Source organism: Barbus barbus (genome assembly GCF_936440315.1).
Source record: "Barbus barbus genome assembly, chromosome: 25".
NCBI classification, from domain to species: domain Eukaryota; kingdom Metazoa; phylum Chordata; class Actinopteri; order Cypriniformes; family Cyprinidae; genus Barbus; species Barbus barbus.
Window position 1 is genome coordinate 24892094 of NC_136753.1, and position 21302 is coordinate 24913395.

The window sequence follows — 21302 nt, forward strand, 5'->3', positions numbered from 1 at the left end:
TAAACAATCATACAAACCTTATCCATAACAACTATCTGGTCTAAGAATATCAGTGGTGACTAATCAAATTTGGGAGACAATCACATCATCCTCAAGGGACCCAGGTCATCGGATGATCCATTGGAAAGTGCTGCACGGACTTTGTCTGTCCCCTTTGAAGCGCTTCTGTATGCATGTGTCACCTTCCCCATATTCCAGTTTGTGTCGGCGGGGGGCACTTGGTGCATGTTTGCATTTTTTCTTTTGGGAGTGCCCTGCACTTTCTATTTTCTGATCTCAGTTTGCTCGTGACATGTCATTACTATTGGAAAAGGATGTGGTTTTGACTCCGGATCTAATCTTCTTGGATGGCTTTTCTGGATTGGCTCTGTCTCCGCAACAAAGGAACTTACTTTTAACTGCTCTCACTGCTGCATGCTTTTGACATTGTCGAATTTATTGTTTCTTCTTTTTGATGTATAATTTATTTTGTATTCATGTATATTATTTATTTTTCAGTTTGCCTTTAAATAAAATAAAATAATTGTTCAAAAAAAAAAAGAATGTGTGGTAACAATGACAAATTGTGGGCGCAGCAATTAGAATAAATGAAAAATTACCTATAAATAATAATAAAAGTATACAGTAATAAAGCACTTCTAAATCATAAATCAAATTGTAGTTTGTAGTAAATTCATAATAGTGAGTTCTTTAGTAATTGCCACTGTAATTTATAAATTATTGTTTAATTTGCTTATATGTAAAGAGTGAGATAATGGGTTTTTATCCTTTGTTTTCTATTTATTATATCTCATTCTATCTTCAATTTACATAATATATATGTATTTATATTTGCATAGGCAATGACATATTAAAATATACAATATTTATGTAATTATTGCACTGTACCTTTTTCTGACTATTATTTGTTTTGTAGTTTATAAAAAGCGGTTAATTTGATGACAAAATTAAGCTGCCAAAATTTCAGATGTGAGCCCTTGGGTGTAGCAAAAGCATGCGGGAAATATATTTGACTGCAAAACTACCATAAAAGAACGTAAAAGCTGTCCTGAGTGGCATGTTTTGCATCTCATTCACGCACGCAAAAACAGCCTACCATATTTTTTAATCAAGTGAATAGAAGCACCGCATTTAATCACCAATGGCTATTCAAGAATGTGAGGTAACAATGATGAATTTTCTCGTGGGCGCAGCAATTTGCATAAAGAAAAAGTGATTTATTATGTTGTGGTGGAGCAATGGATTTTGTTTCAGGCCAGATACTTCTTGCAGCACACTAAAGGCCAGCCATTACAAGCGAGCCCACTGACAGGGATTATGCACGGTGACATTTAGAGCGCTGCAGACGTTACAATGAGCCCCTTTGCAACACTCGTACATAATCTGACTTCCGCCATCTGTAGGAGGTCACCGCACCGATACTGAACTGAGAGGTTAATATCCTGCCCTGCTTACTGGTGCAGTGCAGTAAGTGCTGTAATGCTTGGTAGGCTACATGCTGAGAATTAGACGCGCTACTGTAGCCACAATCAAGAAGGTCTGCCGGCGGAAACCCCTCCTCGTAAGATCGCAATCTGCACTGATTGGACCAAACCTGAAATGTGTTGCTAGGAGTCAACCTTTCTCCACAGCCGAACGGACAGACTGGGCTGAACACGTGGCTGACAGGGCCGCCACGGGCAGCTCTTCCCCCGAGAGAAGCCTGGAATCAATTAAAATCATCATCTCTTATCCAATTGGCTGGATTGTATTGGTTCTGTTTGCTTAGCGCAGGGATGCTGCTGCTGTGCGTCAGAAAACATCAGACGTAGTAAGCCAACTCTCAAATAACTGCTATGATGACTTTTGTTCTACCCACTTAAATGATAGAAGTACTTGCGTTGTCCAATCTATACAGACTGTGTCTGTTCCCCGAATAACGAGGTCAAAATATAAATTTAATGCAGGATATAGAAAAAATCTGATCGTGATTAAACCAGAAAAACGCAAAATAAATGAACAAAAACTATTTTTAAAGCTTGGGCTCCTAAACATTAGATCACTCGCACCCAAAGCAGTTATTGTAAATGAAATGATCACAGATAATAATTTTGATGTACTCTGCCTGACTGAAACCTGGCTTAAACCAAATTAATATTTTGGTCTTAAATGAGTCTACTCCACCAAGCTACTGTTATAAACATGAGCCCCGTCAGACTGGTCGTGGCGGCGGTGTTGCAACAATATATAGTGATATTCTCAATGTTACTCATAAAACAGGATACAGGAGGTTTAACGCATTTGAAATACTTCTGCTTAATGTTACACTGTTAGATATGCAAAAGAAATCTCTCATATCTCTTGCTCTGGCTACTGTGTATAGACCGCCAGGGCCATATACAGATTTCCTAAAAGAATTTGCAGATTTCCTCTCAGATCTATTGGCTAATGTTGATAAAGTGCTACTTGTCGGAGATTTTAACATTCACATTGATAATACAAATGATGCATTAGGACTTGCGTTTACTGACCTAATAAACTCTTTTGGAGTCAAGCAAAACATCACCGGGCCCACTCATCGTTTTAATCATACGCTAGATTTAATTATATCGCATGGAATTTATCTTATTTATCTCTTAGGTCACATCCCAAAACCATTCAAACTGACGGTTATTAAGCCTCGTATTAAGAAACCATAACTAGATTCTAATGAACTGGCAAATTACAGACCCATTTCAAGTCTTCCGTTTATGTCTAAAATTTTTGAAAAAGTTGTGTCTGCTCAATTGTGCTCCTTCTTGCAAAAAAATTATCTCTATGAAGAATTTCAGTCAGGTTTCAGGCCTCACCATAGTACAGAAACTGCACTTGTTAAAATTACAAATGACTTGCTTCTTGCTTAAGGTCAAGGCTGCATCTCATTGCTAGTATTACTTGATCTTAGTGCTGTGTTCGACACTATAGACCATGACATACTCATAGATCGATTACAAAACTATACTGGTATTCAAGGGCAGGCTTTAAGATGGTTTAGATCCTACCTGTCGGATCGCTACCACTTCGTTCATTTAAATGGGGAGTCATATCAATTATCACCAGTAAAGTATGGAGTGCCACAAGGATCTGTCCTAGGTCCTCTGCTATTTTCAATATACATGTTGCCCCTTAATAATTAGTAATATTATTAGAAAATATGGGATTAGTTTTCATTCTTATGCTGATGATACTCAACTATATATCTCAACAAGACCAGATGAAACTTCTAAACTAAGCTAATAGATTGTGTAAAAAATATAAAAGATTGGATGACCAATAATTTCCTCCTATTAAATTCAGATAAGACAAAGATATTACTTATTGGACCAAAAAACAGTACACAAAGTCTATTGGATTACAATTCGTAACTAGACAGAGGTACCGTTACGTCCTCTAAAGTAAAAAATCTGGGTGTTATATTAGACAGCAACTTGTCCTTTGAAAATCATATTTCCCATGTTACAAAAACAGCATTCTTCCATCTTAGAAACATTGCCAAGCTTCGAAACATGCTACCTGTTTCTGATGCAGAAAAGCTAGTTCATGCATTCATGACCTCTAAACTGGACTATTGTACTGCGCTGCTAGGTGGTTGTCCTGCATCTTCAATAAACAAGCTACAGATAGTCCAAAATGCAGCAGCTAGAGTTCTTACCAGGTCAAGAAAATATGATCAATTTTACAGTCTCTGCACTGGCTACCTATTAAGTTCCGTATCATTTACAAATTATTATTACTTGCCTATAAGGTCCTAAATGGTTTAGCTCCTGCGTACCTAACTTGTCTTCTACCACGCTACAATCCAACCCGCTCCCTAAGGTCGCAAAACTCTGGACTTTTGGTAGTACCTAGGATGGCAAAGCTTTTGGTAGTACCTAGGATGGCTTCCAAACTCTGGAATAGCCTTCCTGATAATGTTCGGTGTTCAGACACACTATATCTGTTTAAATCTAGATTAAAGACACATCTCTTTAGCCAAGCATTCACATAATGCATTTTATAATCTTGTACTGCAGTTATATCTGATCAAATGAACATTATTATTATTCTTTAGCTTGGGTTGAACAAATAATTTTTGCTTAGATGGAACAGCAGCTATGCTAATTATTTGTTTCTCTGTTTCTGCCACGGGATTAACATCCCATGCTAACTAGGAATTACAGAAGCTTCAGTCTGGATCCAACCCTTAAATGATCTGAGATGACCGAACACCTGAGAAAAGATGATGCCAACCCCTCAGAGGACCTCAGAGGATGCTAACGCTCAGACAACATACAGAAATACCAAATTTAGCCATAAGTTAAATATATTAAGGTTCTGCAATATATAAATATATTGTGGAAACTTAATTTCCGGTAGAGCTGCTTTGCAACGATTTGTATCGTAAAAAGCGCTATACAAATAAACTTGAACTTGAACTTGAACGTAGAACAGCTTTGCTGTGGTATGACTAATCAGACTCTGGTGTAAACAAAAGCCCATTTCAGGCGATCTGAGAACAGCAGGCCAAGTCTTTTACGATAGATTTGGCTTCTGCCTTTGCTCACTTTCTCTCTTTTATGGTGCTGTGGAAATGGAGTGTTGCCAGAGGGAAAGGGAGAGATTCTTACTTGTGCATTTCTTAACGCCGGATCCCTTCTTCAAGGCATGGCGGCTGAGTTTGCAGTTGAAATTGTTCTCCCAGAACTCCGCAAACCAGATATTCCTCCGGTTGTTCTCGAGTGTGCGGCTGGTGAAGTAGCGATCAAAGCCTGAGGGTAGATCGATGAGATCTGTGTCACTTTAATGTGCTCTGTCAGAGTCAAAGCTCTCAGCCAATGAACTTCAGAGAGCAACATGATTTGACGGAACATTTGCATCTAACATCATTTTCTTCTCACTGAGAATGTTCTATTTTTGCTATGAAGAGTTCACACCAAAAAATGAAAAATCTGTCATTATTTTCTCATCCTCATGTCAGTTTAAACTAGTTGACATTTTTCTGTGGAACACAAGAGGAGAATTTTTGAAGAACAGTTCCTAGTTACAGTTCATAGTTTGGAGCAGTCAAGCTCCAAAATAGACCAAAAACATTTTAATTTGAAAAATTTATTTTTTATTTTTTGGTCATGAGATACACAAATAAGACTGCACAATAAATTGATGCTGATATCAACTGGACAACCATAAACCCACAATATCAATACTTGGTTAGCACCACTAACCTAATCATCTAGATGTAGGCTAAGTTTGCATATTCTGCTTCTCTGTGTGATCGAGCAGTACAGTTTCATCCGCTATATTCTCAAGCATGCATGATGCTCATGGTGTTTTCAGTGTCTATATGGGGACACTCCACATGAACTTCATCTCCAGAGCTGCTCCAAGAGTTCACTTCATGAGCATTTCATTTTATAAAAGCTTTCTGAAAATACACACTGAAACTCAAAAGGTCTGCCACAATAAAAGTCTGGTTTAATATCAAGAAATGTACATAAATTACATTATTAACACAACAATATATTGCTATTGCACAGCAAAATGTAATTTTTAAAGTAATAATACTAATAATATGTATAATGTTTTAAATGATTTATTTTTATTATTATTCTGTTGTATTTAACAACAGATTTAACACAATCCTAAATCTAACAATTAATTTACAACAAAATATTGAATGCTTTGTCAAATATACTGTTTAAATAAGAAATAATAATAATAATGTACAATGTTCAAATACATGTTATTATTATTATTATTATATTATTATTATTCAAAGATGTTGTGTGGCACATTATTTGGAAAAAAACTTAAAATGCAATGTTTTGATGTAAATTAGTTTTTTTATTCTTTTAAATTATACAATATTTAAAAAAAAAATAGGTGGAATCAGTTTTCACATGCTCTAAAATAACGCTTAGCCTAGTCCGTGGAGTTTACTTGTAAACAAAATGATTTTACATGGCTTAGGAAAAATTTGAATAAAAGCACACTGACCACTTAAGCCCATTGACCACTTCTACTGTGGAACTGTGCGTTTTAAGAATTTAACAGGCTTGTCTGCATAAAGATACTTCAAGTGTTCCACTGAAGAAAGAAAATCAAATGCATCTGGAGGATTTTTTTTTTTTTTTTTGAGTGAACTATTCCTTTAACACTATGCATGCACCATATGTTATGCTTATTAAATGCATCACTTGTAGCTAAAGTGTTGTCAGAAAACATTAAGCACACACTCCGGTTCAGAACTGGTCTCTAATGGATGAGAGCGACCACTGACAAGTGGAGGATTTAATCTGTCACTTGCCTCTGATGTTCTGTCGTTTGGGTAGGATGGTGACAGCTCCCTCGGCCATTTCCTCCTGGTGAAGCACTGGCGATATCTTCGAGCCCCAGCTATCGGACCCCACCCACAGGAAGTGACCCGTCTGATTGGCTTTTTTTGCCGCCTGCAGTAGCCGTCTGTTAAGAGATGAGTGGCAGTTTCCATAAAATGTTGAATATAAGCTTTGCTCCCAGGCTCCGAGTCACATCAAGTCTAATTACTTGTTTGCAATTATTGTCTGCAATCTGTGCTGCTTTGGTGATTCTCCATTTACAGTAACTGCAAATCAATATGTTATTGAAAGGTCAGTATCGACACTGCTCAGCGCTGAAATTTCTAGGCATTCTTCGTCAGGCACGGTAGCAATTGATGTCAAAATTAGTCATGCACAACTGACAGCAAAAGCATTTCCCCAAGATAATAATGGCTCAATAAAGTATGTTTCAGGCGGCGCACACAAAATCAATTGCTGTCTTTTAAACAGAAACAGACTTAGAGCGACTTCACAAGCAGTGTCTTTCCGTAAGCCGTGGAACGCATTTTCTGGGCTTATGTGCCAGTAACTTATCAATATTTTTAATGACTGCATAAAAATTCACCCACATCTTTGGCAGCTACGCCCTCGCTGCAATTTATTTACCTACATTAAACATGAAACGGCATTCACAACTCATTTTACTTGCAAAATGATGCATTAACTACAAAAATGCAAATAGCTATTTGGCTATTGGTTAATATTAATCAACAATCTACATGGTCAAGGTGACATCAGCTGAAAAGGAAACTTTTCACAAGTTTTAAATTTTTGTGATTGATATCTGTGGAATATCATCCACAATACATTCAAGAATATGTATTAAAGTACACAGGGTCATTTTGATTTCATATTCATGTTATCAATATGGTATTTCTTTATTAAAAGCATACTTTCTGAATTACAGGTTCATCGATGTGAACATGAATAAACAAGCCATTATGAACTCAAGGACAACGGCTGACAAACAATAATTAGAGAAGCATGATTAAACAGTCATCCTGAACGCTCAAGCAAGCAACAAATTGAAAAAGTTTGACCATAATTATTCTTTCAAATTAAAACGATTATTATTCAATGGATGTCTAATAGCACATTTAAGTGAAGGCTTTTTGTCAATTTTCATGAGAACAGCTGGGTTCTAATAATTCTGATTAGGTACTCCAGGTGCTCGGTGCTGGGGCGTTCAGACGTTCCCATGGGGCAAATTAAACGTGTTATAATAGAGGTCAGGGAAATGAGTTTTTCACTTCCCTGCAAAGTCCTTGTTGTGTATTTCAGATGTTATTTTAGAAAGCAATACCCATTTTGGAGTTTGTTTTATTAACTTTGTAACTCTGCACAAATGAATTAATATCAGAAATAAGATTAACTAATTCACCGTAGCTAAAATAAAAGAACTTATACTATATAATTCTTCAAGATAGATGCTAATTTAAAAACAACAAAAGCTACTCACCTTATATCGTCCTCATTTGCAAATATAATAACAACCCTCGCATTCGGATTTTCTCCCAGTCTCTGAATTATCTTATCAAACTCCCCTGGTTTCGGCTCACGGGGGATTTTCATGGACTGTGAGATACACACACTTCCTGTGGGGGAAAAAAAAGAAAAAGTGGCATTATTACTAGTTGCAAAATATGGAATCACACGTTGAAAAATTCCCTGCTGAACAGCTTATTATGAGCAGTCCTGTCCAAACTCACTCATGCACTGGTTGAGGGAGACGTTGCTATGTTTGTCAGCTCAAATATATGCTGTAAAAATCGTAAGGAGCTATTTCTACATCATCTCACCTTTAAAAATGACTTTTGTTGGTGTGACCTAGTGTAGTCAGGTCTATTCAGATATATTAAAACCTATTTTTGACTTGAACAAATCCAGTTACCACATTTTTCGGTTACTTGAAAAAATATTTTTTTACAGTGCACTCGAACAGAACAATGTTTTAAATGCATCACAGTGTGTGTATGCTACGTTGAAGTCAAGTGGCTTGCTTTATCCTTATAATTTTCTCTGCACAGTCACTGAGATCAATACCAGACCCCTTAAGACCAAGGCCAAGACCTGCTGGTCCAAGGGAGCTGAAAAATAGAAGATCCTGAATTTATTGCAGCATTCAGCCACTTAGTCACTTTGTATAGTGGCTAAGTAGCCATTTAGAACTGTGGCGTTGTCTGCAATGGTCAAGATATCCTATAGCCACCAGTGCTGGAAGTAATTATCACCTTTTGAGTCTTTCAAAGAACATACGCTGAGACCATATCTAGACCAAGATTTACATTTTGATACCTTTGATACCCAGCGTAATGTAGCTCAAACAGTAAAGTATGATGAGAATGCATAAAACTTTCAAAAAAATTTGAAACGCAATGCAAGTTGTTTTAAATAAAGGCATCTATCAAATATGTAAATGTGTTTTATATATGTTGTTGTTTCTCTCTCTATATATATAAAACTATCAAAAAAGGATGTCAGCATGGGTAATTATGCTGTTTTGGTCATGTCATGTCTTGCCTCGGGCATCTGAAGTCTCACCAGATTATTGGCTTCTCTCACCAAAATCCCACTTGACAACAAGTACCTTAAAGATAGAAAAATCTGGATGTTACAGAGAAACTTCATTGTTTAGCTTTGGAACCCCAATGTGGTAAAGTTTTGCTCTGCTGAGTTCTTAAATTGCATCAGTTCTCATTATCAGTTCTTTGTTTTGTTATCATGTACGTTACTGTATGTTTAACAAATACCCTAGCTCTTTTGTTGTAATCTTTTGTTGTAGAAAGTCTCATCTTCGCGATCTCCAAGCGTTACATATCTATCTTCCTTTCACAGATGCTTTGAATTAACCTCTTGTCATATCAGCAAATAGTCATATGCAGATTAACTGCAAAAAAACGCATAATAATAAGCTCATTAAACTTCTCACATCCTTTCCGAGAAAACACTGAGCCCTTGTAAACTTCCACACAAACCGATGGTTGCCGTTCCAAGGAGAGGGCGTTTTCAAAGCGTTTGACCTGTCCTCGCTGAGAGAGGAACACTGATTTGCATCAAAGGCGTTAATTAGACAGAAAAGAGAACCCTCAAAGATGCCATATGGAGAGGCTTCCTAACGGCGGGAGTCTTGCAGTCACTTGCAGCCCTCTGCTGTGTGCATATGCTACTTTGAGTCAGGAGATATTTTGAATGACTGAAGGCCTCAAGGTAAGAGCTCCACATGTCACTGAATGAGACAGCGATGAAGCAGGCAAAGTCACACCTGGGTGGGTGTGTATGAAACTATTTTCTGTTTTAAATATATATTTTACAGGAAGTACACAAAGTCTTTTTCACTAGTCACAAAAATGTAAATAGTTTGTTAAATTGTGTCTGCTACCAAACAGATTTGTCAAAAACAGGCTGGCAGACAGATAGATAGCTGAATAAAAATAGCAAAAATAATTATGGTTTCCAAACAGGTATCCCGAACCCATTTGCCATTGGTCACCCTGTCCCAAACTCACACCACTGGTTGTGGTGTCAGTCTGGTTCTGGTCATCAAGCTGCTGTAATGGAATTCTATGTTAATCCAATTTAGCATATTTATTTTAATGGGTTTCTAAAAGGAACAAATGGTGTTTTGATGCATTCCTGTAAGTATATCTTGTGCGAATTGACCAAAATATGCACAAGCATTTCCAGCAGGGTCATATTTGATGCTTAATCAAAAATAATGAACAGCAGGAGGGGTGATCTGAGAACAGATGGGTACTGACAAGATGGAGGAACTGACTGAGTTATAAGAGTTATTTGTGTGGGTAGGTCAGTTTTCTATTTTATTTACTTCTTTTTTGGATCCAATATCCAAAGCAAATTTTTGAAAGGAGCTCTTTCTGTCCATTGTGTCCATAGAAACGAATGGCATGCACAATGTATTAAACTTGCAATACATAAGAAGAAACTTCCTATAAAGTAGAAGTAACAATAATTTGATAATGTGATTAGAGATAAAAATGTCCTTTAGAATGGGAATCTTTATTATACCTAGAGGTCAGTGTTTATCATCACCCAATTAGCCCCTGCTCGCAGATGCTGTGACTACACCATCTAGACTAAAAAACTACGGTGACCGGGAGGGGAAGTCTTCCGTTCAGTTAGTTTTGTCGTGGGGACGTGATATTATGTCGTGGCCACGAGATCGTTTTGTCAAGGTAACAGCATCCTTATGTCGTGGCCTTGAGATGCTATGTTGAGGGAACGACATCCATTTCTTGACATCTTATTTCATATGAATATAATATTTTATTATTTCCCCTTTCAATGGTATCGCTTTACCTTAACATTTTGTATAATTATACTATTTGCTACCATATATTGTGCAAATACAGTAAACGCCTGACAATTATGCCGATACTTTATGATTGTAGGCTATTTATGCCAGTGCGTGATGATAAATGAGCGTGTTGTGTTTTCATTTACAAATGAAACGTGAATGATTCATTCTTCAACTAAACACTAGGCAGCAGGCCATAATATTAATAATTATTAAATTGCAGAAAAAAGAAAAGAAATATGTTAAATTCAACCTTTAAACTGCATTTCCAATAGGCTATAAATTCCAGTCAGCATAATCAAAGCTTTATTGGCATGTCGAGCATTTACAGTAGGCTTATTTACAAAACTAGTCACAACGTGAAGGAAAAAACGAATACAAAAATATAATAATAGGCTAATAATAATGATGATGATGATGATAGCTGATAAAAATATACAAATATTAGGGAAAAAGATTATCAGTTAATGGACACACACAGCTAGCAAAACTGTGGGATGGATAGAAAATATTTTCATAAAATTCAACTTTATGTACTTTATGTAACATTTAGTCTATTCATGATAAACTTAATTTGAATGCTGTTTACACCACGTACAATTGCCTACAGTCTGGTAGCCTATGGTCAATATAATAATTTAATTATGTAATAATTTCTATAATAATTTCTAAAATAATTTCTTAATTCAAAATAAAATATTAATGAATCCATCTCTGATAATCCTGGGTTGCTATGGTCACGTATGTGTGTTTACTCATTAAACTCATGAAATGGAAATTATTCCATCAACATAACATCTCGAGGCCACCACATAAGGATGTTTTTACCTCGACAAAATGATCTCGTGGCCATGAGATAATACGAAGTTCCCACCAGTTAATATGACGTTCCCACAAATTAATATCTCGTGGCCACGACATATATTATCACGACATATATTACCACGACAAAACTAACTGAACCTTTGTTTCCCTGTGTCTTGTGTTTCTACGTGTTCCCTGTGTTTCCTTATGCCCTTATTTGGTTGTCCTGTTCCTGTCCTCGTTTGTCATCAATTAGTTAATTAGTCCCCAGCCCTGTGTTGTTAATTATCTAGTTTAGTCTGCCCTTTATAAGCCCTGCATTTCCCTGTGTCTGTGTCCGGTCTGATCGTCTTCATGTGGTATCGTCAGTCAGTGGGAATGCCATGTCTCCAGCGATTCCTGAGTTTGTTCTATTAGAGTTTCAGTTTGAAAGAAGTTCCTCGACTCCACGTTTCCCTTCTCCAGAGTGTGTCGTGTCAGTCCCCTCCCGGTCACCGTAAAAAAGGAATATTTCTCCACAATTGCAATTTAAATAAAAAAAATTTAATAAAATATTGTTGCCAAAATAAATACAACAGTGCAGGAAAACGCCATGTCGAAACATTTCATAGGGTCTTTAGGGAAATACACGAGGAAAAAGAGCCATGACCTAATGTTGTAAGAAGGTTCTAATAATAGCAACGACACATTTAGAGTCAAGCCCCAAAGTGACAGGATGTCAGAAGTTGATCCTCTGATTTGTGGCTGACTCAATTATCCTTTCCAGACACACTCTGAAAAAAGCTAAAGAGAAGATACTAGCAAAGCACCCATATGTTTTAGCAGCCTGTCTTCAGTAACTATTAAAGGGACAGTTCACCCAAAATATAAATATTCTGTCATCATTTACTCTCCTTCATGTAATTTCAAACCTGTATGACTGTTTATCTTTGTGGAACAAAAAAAGAATTCTGAACAATGTTCTGGTGGCTGTTTTATATTCAATTATAATAATAAGGACTGAAGAAATCACCCTAAAGGTATCATAAAATTGGTCTATACAAGTCATGGTGCTATATTTCAAGTCTTCCGAAGCCTTTGTGTGAGAAACACTGAAAGTTCTCATTCACTGAAAGTCTCATTAAAGCTGAGTAAATTATGAAAGATTGTATTCCTTCATGAACCATTTATTTAAATAGTGCATATCCAGTCTTAAAGATTTTATATTGTTGCAATTTCTGTTTTCACTTGAGAAAAGGAAGTTAATCCATTATTCTGTACATTTCTGAAGTAGCACACAACAGAGGGAAAAAAAAGTTGTTTGTCGTCTTTCCTGAAGCAAAAGTTTTGGCTTTGGATTTGAGACTTGATGCCTCTGTCTGGGCTTACCGTGTTCGATTTAAAAAGGGACGACAGCGTCGCATTTTCACGAGTGAGTGGATGTCTGTCATGTTTTCCTCAAGAACTCCCACAGACTTCAACATGATAAAGAATCCCAGCAATCCACAGCTGGGATATCTAAGTCAGATATATATTTCAAAAATCCCTTTTAGCAGGGCACTTTTATCAACAAAAATCTGTGCTGCATTTGCACCTCGCCCAGAATCAGGCATGCACGGTTTTTGAGAGCAGCCTGTCAGAGAGGAATCACAAAAGGAAAGCAAACGTCAGACCGAATCTTGTGCGCTATATAAAATAATCTGCATGTTTGTCTCCAGTAATTATGAAAGTTATAATTGTTGATACATTATTACAAAGCCTTAGGTAACTCGCCATATGACTAACCTCCCTCTTGATTAGATTTACCAGGGCCTCCGAGGTTTCTATTTGGATCTCCACATGGAATCAATTACAGCAGGCAAATCTTATTTATCAAATATTGGAGATTTATGTATGCTGAGAGCAGCGTAGGCTGTTTACTTTGTTATTGTGCCATGCTGCGGCTGAAGATTGCTCATCACTCAGCGGTGGCCCAAGTCAACTCCACAGTACCACTGGGCGACCATTTTCCATGGTGATGTATGCTAGTGGCAGTCACCTTTCAAAACTCACCAAATCTATTCCTTCATTTCAGAATTCGACCCTTCAAGGTCCCTCAGCAGCAGGTGCATTATAAATTTGGCCCATTACTGGAACCCAGAAGATATTGAAAATATCGAATGAGGTTCTGCTTGAAGGAGAGTCAACAAAGAGAACAGGTTTCCCTCAATGCCTCAGATGATCTTTTGCAGTAGACTACTTATCGCACGCAAACTTGTTCAATTTGATTACCGCGAACCTACTGCGGTATTAGATAACACACACTTGTTTACAGACATTACAAGCAAATAACTGATATCGATACAGGGTTAAGCTGTCACAAAGCCCTCCTTTGAAAACGCTATGAAAGACAGAGGAGAAAAACAGTGAGGCGTTTCACAAACATAGTGTTCTTCTGCTTTTTCCCTGGAGGCAGGACTGAATTGAATCATGTGTTGGTCAGGGCAGAAACACACACACACAGACACATACACACACAAAAATATAAAGTCGGGAATGCCTTCGGGCCTGGAATTAAAGAGCCCTGTCTTATGCTCCATAAGTATGCTTGAGTCTGCAGGGAATGACGAACAAATCATAAGACGATCAAACATTATGTGCAAAAGAGGCGGCTCTTCATGTCCATCATTTAAAATGTATGGGCTAAGGTTAGGATATGGTCACCGTAATCAAACATCCATAGCCTACAGACCCTCAATATAACAGGGTCTCTTTACCGGGGGCATTTTCTCTGAGGAAAATAGAGAGGCAGTGTCTCCGCTCAAAAAAAAAAAAAAAAAGACAGAAAGAGAGAAAAAGACAGAATAAGAAGAAAAAAAAGACTAATAGCTAGAAAAAGATGACAGATGACTTAATATTAATCATTACAATTTTTCTGTATTAGTGCATGTTATTTTTTATTAATAAAAACATAATCAGCAGTAACAAAACAAAGATTTGCTGACCAATAGTTAGAAAAAGGTGACTCTTAATAATATTAATTTTACTCTATTATTGCAGTTATTATTTTTGTAGCAATGTCAAAAATGTTTAAATTTTTTAACACAAACATATAAATATATTATAGCATTGGTTGCTTGTTGATAGTGTGAAGTAAATGGCGTTCCATACAGTATGCTTTCAATCCAGCAACCGTGCAAACATTAAATGGAACATTTAATTCACACTGAACTAAACGAAAACCTAAAATGCTAAAAAAACAAACAAAAAAACTATTTGCCTTTTCATTTCAGACTGCACTTTCCCCACTGAATCTGTCCCCATTTCCTTCCAGTCAGCTATGAATATCTGAGAGAATTCTGTGGGCTGTACATCACATATTATATTACAATAAGTAAGCATTATTTATCAGCCTATCACGCATAAGCAGATATTCTACGAGATGCAGGATACCAATCTCAGTCCCTGTGGTACACCACTACTCCGTCTCATCTGCGTTATTTATTCATTTGTTGCCATGAATTATGAAGGAATTACTCCAAGCAGGCAATGCTACACAAACATAATTCATAAACATCTACAGTGTGGCCCAAAAGCCTTAGACCATGTAGAAATTTTTTTTATTTATTTTATTTAAACATGGGAAAAAACAGTTTTAGAATTTTGAATTATGGTGTATAATGAAGACAATATTCTGTAGTATTTCTAGGCTACTAATCAAATTTGAACTAAAATGAAATAAATAATATAATGTATATCCCAAAATGCATTCTCTGTGTTGAATTTTGTTGCTTTAAAACAGTATATTTATTAATCCATCCATCCATAAGTCATATAAACCTTCAAATGTCATGTTTTTTTGAAACTCAAAGTTCAGTTCAAATTCAGAAGTTTCATTCTAAATTAAATTCTGAATGGAAACATTTTGTTGAGTTCATTCAGCTTGACGGCTGCTGTCATTAAAGCAAAAAATTAGACGACCAAAAATCTTAAGGTATTCGGAAAATCATATTTCAATTCAACGTTTCATCTAAATTATTTTGCACACAAACAAATAAATAAATGAAGGTACAACTAAATAAATAAAAGTCTCAGATGTTTGGCTCCCACTGTATTTGAAGATCCTACACTTAGGGATCATTCTTTGGAACAAAGGCAACTAATATGATTGAAAATACTTTTGTTGATACTTAAAAAACTGTATTCCTAAGTGATGGGGAAAATGAAATAGGATTATTCAGTTAGACATCCTACCCATCTACTGTATTACTGCAGTCCAGAGACAGGATGGAGATATATGTGAGCAAAGCACCATGAGAGACATTCTATCGACCCACACAGCCAAGACTTAAGCTATTAATTATCTTTGTTTGTTTGTTTCTGCCTTTCTTTCTCATTCCCTGTTGTCCCTTTTCTTTCATCTTGGCACTTGCTCTTTCTCTACGCCCTGGACAGATGTGCAAACACTCCCGTGAAGCTATAAGGAGGCAGCATGGCACTGCAGTGACGCTCATGGTTATTCATATCACGGCCCTCAAGTCTCACGCCATCCGTCCAGCATCCTCTAAATACAGCTGTGGGAGTGGTCTGGATATCCAAAGTTACATAATTGGGCCTTTTGTATGGTGTATGAATAAAAACATAAAGCATGAATAAATGCACATAACTGTCACCATTCCCTCTGTCCATTTCCAACCACCAGCAATGAGTTACAATCGATCTTGGAGGTACTATCATTTTTCTTCTGAAGTCATTTCTATGCTAGCATATTACAGCTAGATTTGTCACAATATCAAAATTTGAGTAGTCAGTACCCTGGGAATGAAGTGGGGGACATTATAAACATGGCTCATGAATATTAATTAGAGGATATAATGTTTCCCCAGTAGGTGCCAGCCATATAAGGATTACCATTTATCGATTGGGCATTACATTGATTGACTGCTGATGCAACCAGTAGACAGTGGATTCTGCTTGATCTTAAAGCTGTTGTTTTATATCACCATTTTACAACATATTTTCCCTTCATTACATCCAACCAAAACACTGTCTGTACAATTTAAGCTCTGAAACTCATGGCATGAATTACATATGATTTTTCTATCAGCAAAAGTAAATATGACCTTTAAAAAAAATGAACTTTTGACTACTTTTCTTAGCTCTTCTTTTGACGAACATGACTTCCAAAATTACATTCCAAACAGAGTAGTTTCTTATTAATTCAACTCTCTATAAATGCGAGCCCATTTTTCATTTCATGGTTTTTAAATGTTCCCTCTTTTCCAAATTGATTGTCTTTCCTACTGGCAAACGCAATTTGATACATTCATATGAAACTTACTCTCCATTCTCAAGCACCAGAGCAGCTCTAAGAACAAAGATTTTCTGGATCGTGTTTTGTAACTAACATATGCATTAATGATTCAATCCATTATGCACTGCACATCTACAGACATGCAAAATGTGTTTGGACACATATTTTTGAGCCCTCTTGTGCCTGTTAGAAGAAGGGAAGCGGGATTTTTCAAAAGCAGAGCCTGAAAGAAGCGTTCTACAGTAAGTGTGACTGGAAGCATGCAAAGGTGGCAATTACACGTCATCAACAGCGGTTCACTTCCGCTATTTATTCCAACTCTGAACCATGAGTTCACAAGAACCACACCTCAGATGTACTTTTCAAGACACCAAACAAACAAACTTGGACTTTTGGCGCAGAGTGTGAAAGCACCCTGATTCTCCATTCATGAGAAAGAGCCGGATCTCAAGATAGAATATGGAAGAGGAACAGATGTTGATAGCCTCAATGCATAGGGGAAACCATGGACACGTGAGGAGGACACTGTTACCCTAGAGAAAAGAAAGGAGTATGACTCCATCTCCCTCAGAACATCCTCAAGGCGGTTTTGAGTATTCTCACAAAGACTATTCATAGAACTTGACTAGAACAATTTTAGCTTCCATCTGTTTGCATCCACCAGTGCTTGAGAGTTATGACAACGTTTTAAGATCCAAATAACTGTATAATGTGATGAATGGAAAATTCTATATTAAATATTTAATGTAGCATCTAAATTAATACCAAATTAGCCTCAGTGCATTAAACTCTCTTTTCTTGATCTATGTGCAATGCAAAAGTTCTGTAGATATTTCCCAATAACAAAAACCTGGGACCCTCCGCCCAGGGGCCACATGTTGGTTCCAGCCTGTCAGCTAAGCTTAACCTGAAGCACTAGTGACAGTAACAGACTTGGAAACTCGGGAAGAAATTTAGAAGGAAATCAATGAACTCAGTATTCCTCGCACAAATCGCAAGACCGTTTTCCCCCTGGAGTGCACTTGAAGTTTCATTTCTCAGCAAGGAAATGCAGTTGGGAAGGGAAAGCTTTGGAAAATATTGCTGCTTTTGATAAGCTTAAAGTATGGGATTCATTTCACAAAAAAACTAGATGTGCATTTGCAGAAACAAATATCAATGTTTTCAAGGCAATAGAATAGCGTTAAGGTTTTAGGGTAAAATGTAATATGTCATAAATTTCATAAACTAAATTTTGACAGAGGAAGAAAGGAAGATAGGTCAATAGCAATACGCAATACAGACGCATAGACATATGCCAGAAAGAAGTCCATTGCAATTCATTATGCAAAAGCGGATGGGGACTATACATTAAGTTTGAGTTTCAGTTAATTGCAGAAAACAGTGGAGAGGAAAAACAAAAACTACAAGATTTGCATTTTAACCATTGTAATAAAGAAGTACAGTACACTTTAGCATATTTTTAAAAAGAATACTTATTACATAGTTTAGTGTGAACTGAATGTAATGATTTTGAACACTGAACTGCATGTGATTAAATTAATTTCTTAATAGTTTAATAGTTTATACAAATGCAGTTAGCTTTAGTGTGTGTGTGTGTGTGTGTGTGTGTGTGTGTCATTCTCATGACCTCCAGACACCTCCCATTTCGACTCGCATCCCAAAGGAAACACTTTTCTTTACACCTTTTTGGACAGAACAAAGACTCAAACTTTTATAAAGTATTTCAAAAGGACAATTAATAATCGCTGCTGCTATTTAAAGCAATATACTCAAGAGACAATATATATTCAGGTTGTATTTTATGTCATTTATAAGCTTGCTGGGTTATTGGAACAGATGGTATTTTTGTAATCTTTTGAACGTATAATTGTTCCCTGCAAACAGATCATAGTGTTTAGTTTAATATGCTTGGTGTGATTATTCAGAATTTAGTATAGTTTAATCTATGCCTTAGCCATGTAGTATATAAAATTAAGGTATGTACTTTGTGTATGCCAAATACCTAATATTTGATTTTGAATGAAAGCTGATTTCATTGGCAAGATGTTGGTATGGATGAAAGTTAACTTTTAGCATCATAATGTATGATTACAACACGTATAGAAATCTGCTTTCGATATTTTCTTCATGTGACAGAACAACTAAGCAGATAATGCATGCACGGAAAAGAAGCCGTGCAGGGCGGGGCTCTGCCCCACAGGAAAAATCTGATTGGGTCAGTTGCCCGTGGGTGGACCCAAATCGGGCCGTTTAAAATGGACACAAAAGCTTTGTTCATGGCTTGCTCGCTCGCTGACTTGCTTAAAACTTCGGCTTTTCATTTGATCGCGCTGTTAAACGCTCTCAGCCATAAACCATCTGGCAAGAATCCATGCATGCCTCCAAGTTCCGAGCAAAGAAACTTTAACACCTGAAGCCATAAGAACTCCAAACAAACTTCCTAAGAGCATCATTGTCACAGAGAAGCCAACCTACCACCGAAGGGCATCCCCAGTGACCTCACGCACGACGTCAACAGCAGCCCCGAAGGTTTCCTTGGACCATGCGGAAACACGAGATCAGCTGTCAACTCGACTCAGAGCAAGTAATCAAACAACTGTCTTCATATCTTACTGAGCTGGTTGCATTCATCTTTAAAATTAAAGATAAGTTCTTTGTTCATGATCTGCACGGGTAGATCTTGGTGAAATAGCAAATAGAGCTATACTTTAACTGTCTTCAAATCGCAACAATTCATTGCCTGCAACGTGTATGTGTGTGTATATGTGTGTTTTGTTTTATTTAGCTTAGTTGTATTGTAGAGTAACAGTTAGCAAATAAACTTTGATTCATTTATAAAGAAAGCTTCTGTCTTCTGTTGTGTAATAGTCATGCCAAAACTTTGCCCAGAGCTGCTACCTGTGCTCATAAATTTACCCAACCAACCCTGTATTATTATCGTGGCCACGAAATAAACAGAATTGTTAAGATATACTGATTTTAACGCTCACTGGACGATCGTTGATAAAAGTATAAATTAGACGTTTTGATTAGTTTTTTCCAGCTGCTTACACATAAAATCTTTACTTGTCACACAATTTCTGAAAGCTGACACTCAAACACCAGAACCTCACACCAAATCTGCAAAACCATACGCTAATTTTTGGCCTATTTCATAAAACACTTTTTGCAAAACACACACAATTTTCTATGTAACACAAAATTCTAACAGGAAGTATTTTGATTTTCTTTTTAAAACACAACCAAACAAAATGCCACACTAATTCATCAGTGCTTCACACTAACTCCTCACATGTGCAAACACTCTATTCTAACACTCTATTCTAGTAATAAAGTTCTTCTCACATGCTTTAGTATGTTGGTCAACATAATAGAAGTTTACTTATTTAAAGCAATTTAAAACAATGATTTAAAATGTACTTTTAAGTAAAACCTTTACTCTGACATTATTACATAGTGCACTTTTTAAAATGTGTGTTAAGAAAATGTACTTTGTGCACTTCAGTGTATTTTTATTTCATTAATATTATCTGTAAAAAAAATATGCATACTTTTAAGAATTGGAGTACACTACAACTGCACATTTAATACAATTATGCACACTTCTTTTTCACAAGGGAATACCAGCGCTAATATACAAATACTGTGGTTGGTCGCTTTTTTCCCAGTCAGACCGTCTCTTCCTGTCTGAGTGGGAAGTTCTTGGCCATAATAAGCTACAGTGAAGGCCAGAATACGCTGCATGATGAAATTTAGGCTAAGTAAGACTATCAAATTTCAAAGATATTCCCAAAATGAATGCAAACACAATCTTACCCTCTTCCCGAGATTTCTGGATGAATGCATCTACGCCGCTCTCTCCGTAATTCCCCTCCGACGCCACTGTGGAGACGTAATTCCAGCGCATGGCCCTGACTATATCCACCATAGCCTGTGCCTGATAGGTGTCCGGTGGTACCACGCGGGAGAAGAAGTCATAACGGGTGTTGTCACTCAGTTCAGGAGCTGTGGAGGCATAACTCACCTGGGGAATCTGTAGCAGGAGACACAAACATAAATCCCATTCAGGCATTGAAGTACACAATTCCCCAAAACCCCTGCTGCTTCTGAGCTCACCTCTGACAGATTATAACATGCTCCATCATCCCAGACTACATCCCCTACCAAGCTCTCTCTTACACAGCCACAGGTGGCACACTCAAGACCGCGGGGATGAGCGCAGTCCATTCACAAATAAGATGTGTGTGGAAAGCAACAACAAGCTGGTCAACAAGTACCACACTTTCACGGACTAGTTTACAGGAACCCCAATGAAATAGATGAGTCTCTTAAAAGAATAGCTTACTTCAAGTGAAATTTTCTGCATTATTTACTTATCCTCATGTCTCTCCAAACCCGCATGAGCTTTGTTTTTTTCAGTGGTATTCAAAAAGTGCATTTCTGAAGAATATCTTGGCATTGAAATCTGCTATAGCTCTCTTTGGCATGTTCACTAGAGTTCATGAGAAAAATCTGACTTGTGAATGAATCCTTATTTTGAGTTGAATCTTTTAAT

General features: G+C 36.9%; 1 protein-coding gene across 1 annotated transcript in view; it reads right to left on the reverse strand.

The window, feature by feature from the left end:
* LOC306844849 (metabotropic glutamate receptor 4-like) overlaps positions 1-21302 on the reverse strand; it is a gene marked incomplete at both ends in the record, with an annotated part of 121504 nt that overhangs the window by 57023 nt on the left and 43179 nt on the right. Inside the window, 4 exons of the mRNA XM_079377261.1 lie at positions 4626-4766; positions 6302-6456; positions 7813-7948; positions 20564-20780. Coding sequence (XP_079233387.1) covers positions 4626-4766; positions 6302-6456; positions 7813-7948; positions 20564-20780 — 649 coding nt within the window. The remainder of the gene's footprint in view (positions 1-4625; positions 4767-6301; positions 6457-7812; positions 7949-20563; positions 20781-21302) is intronic.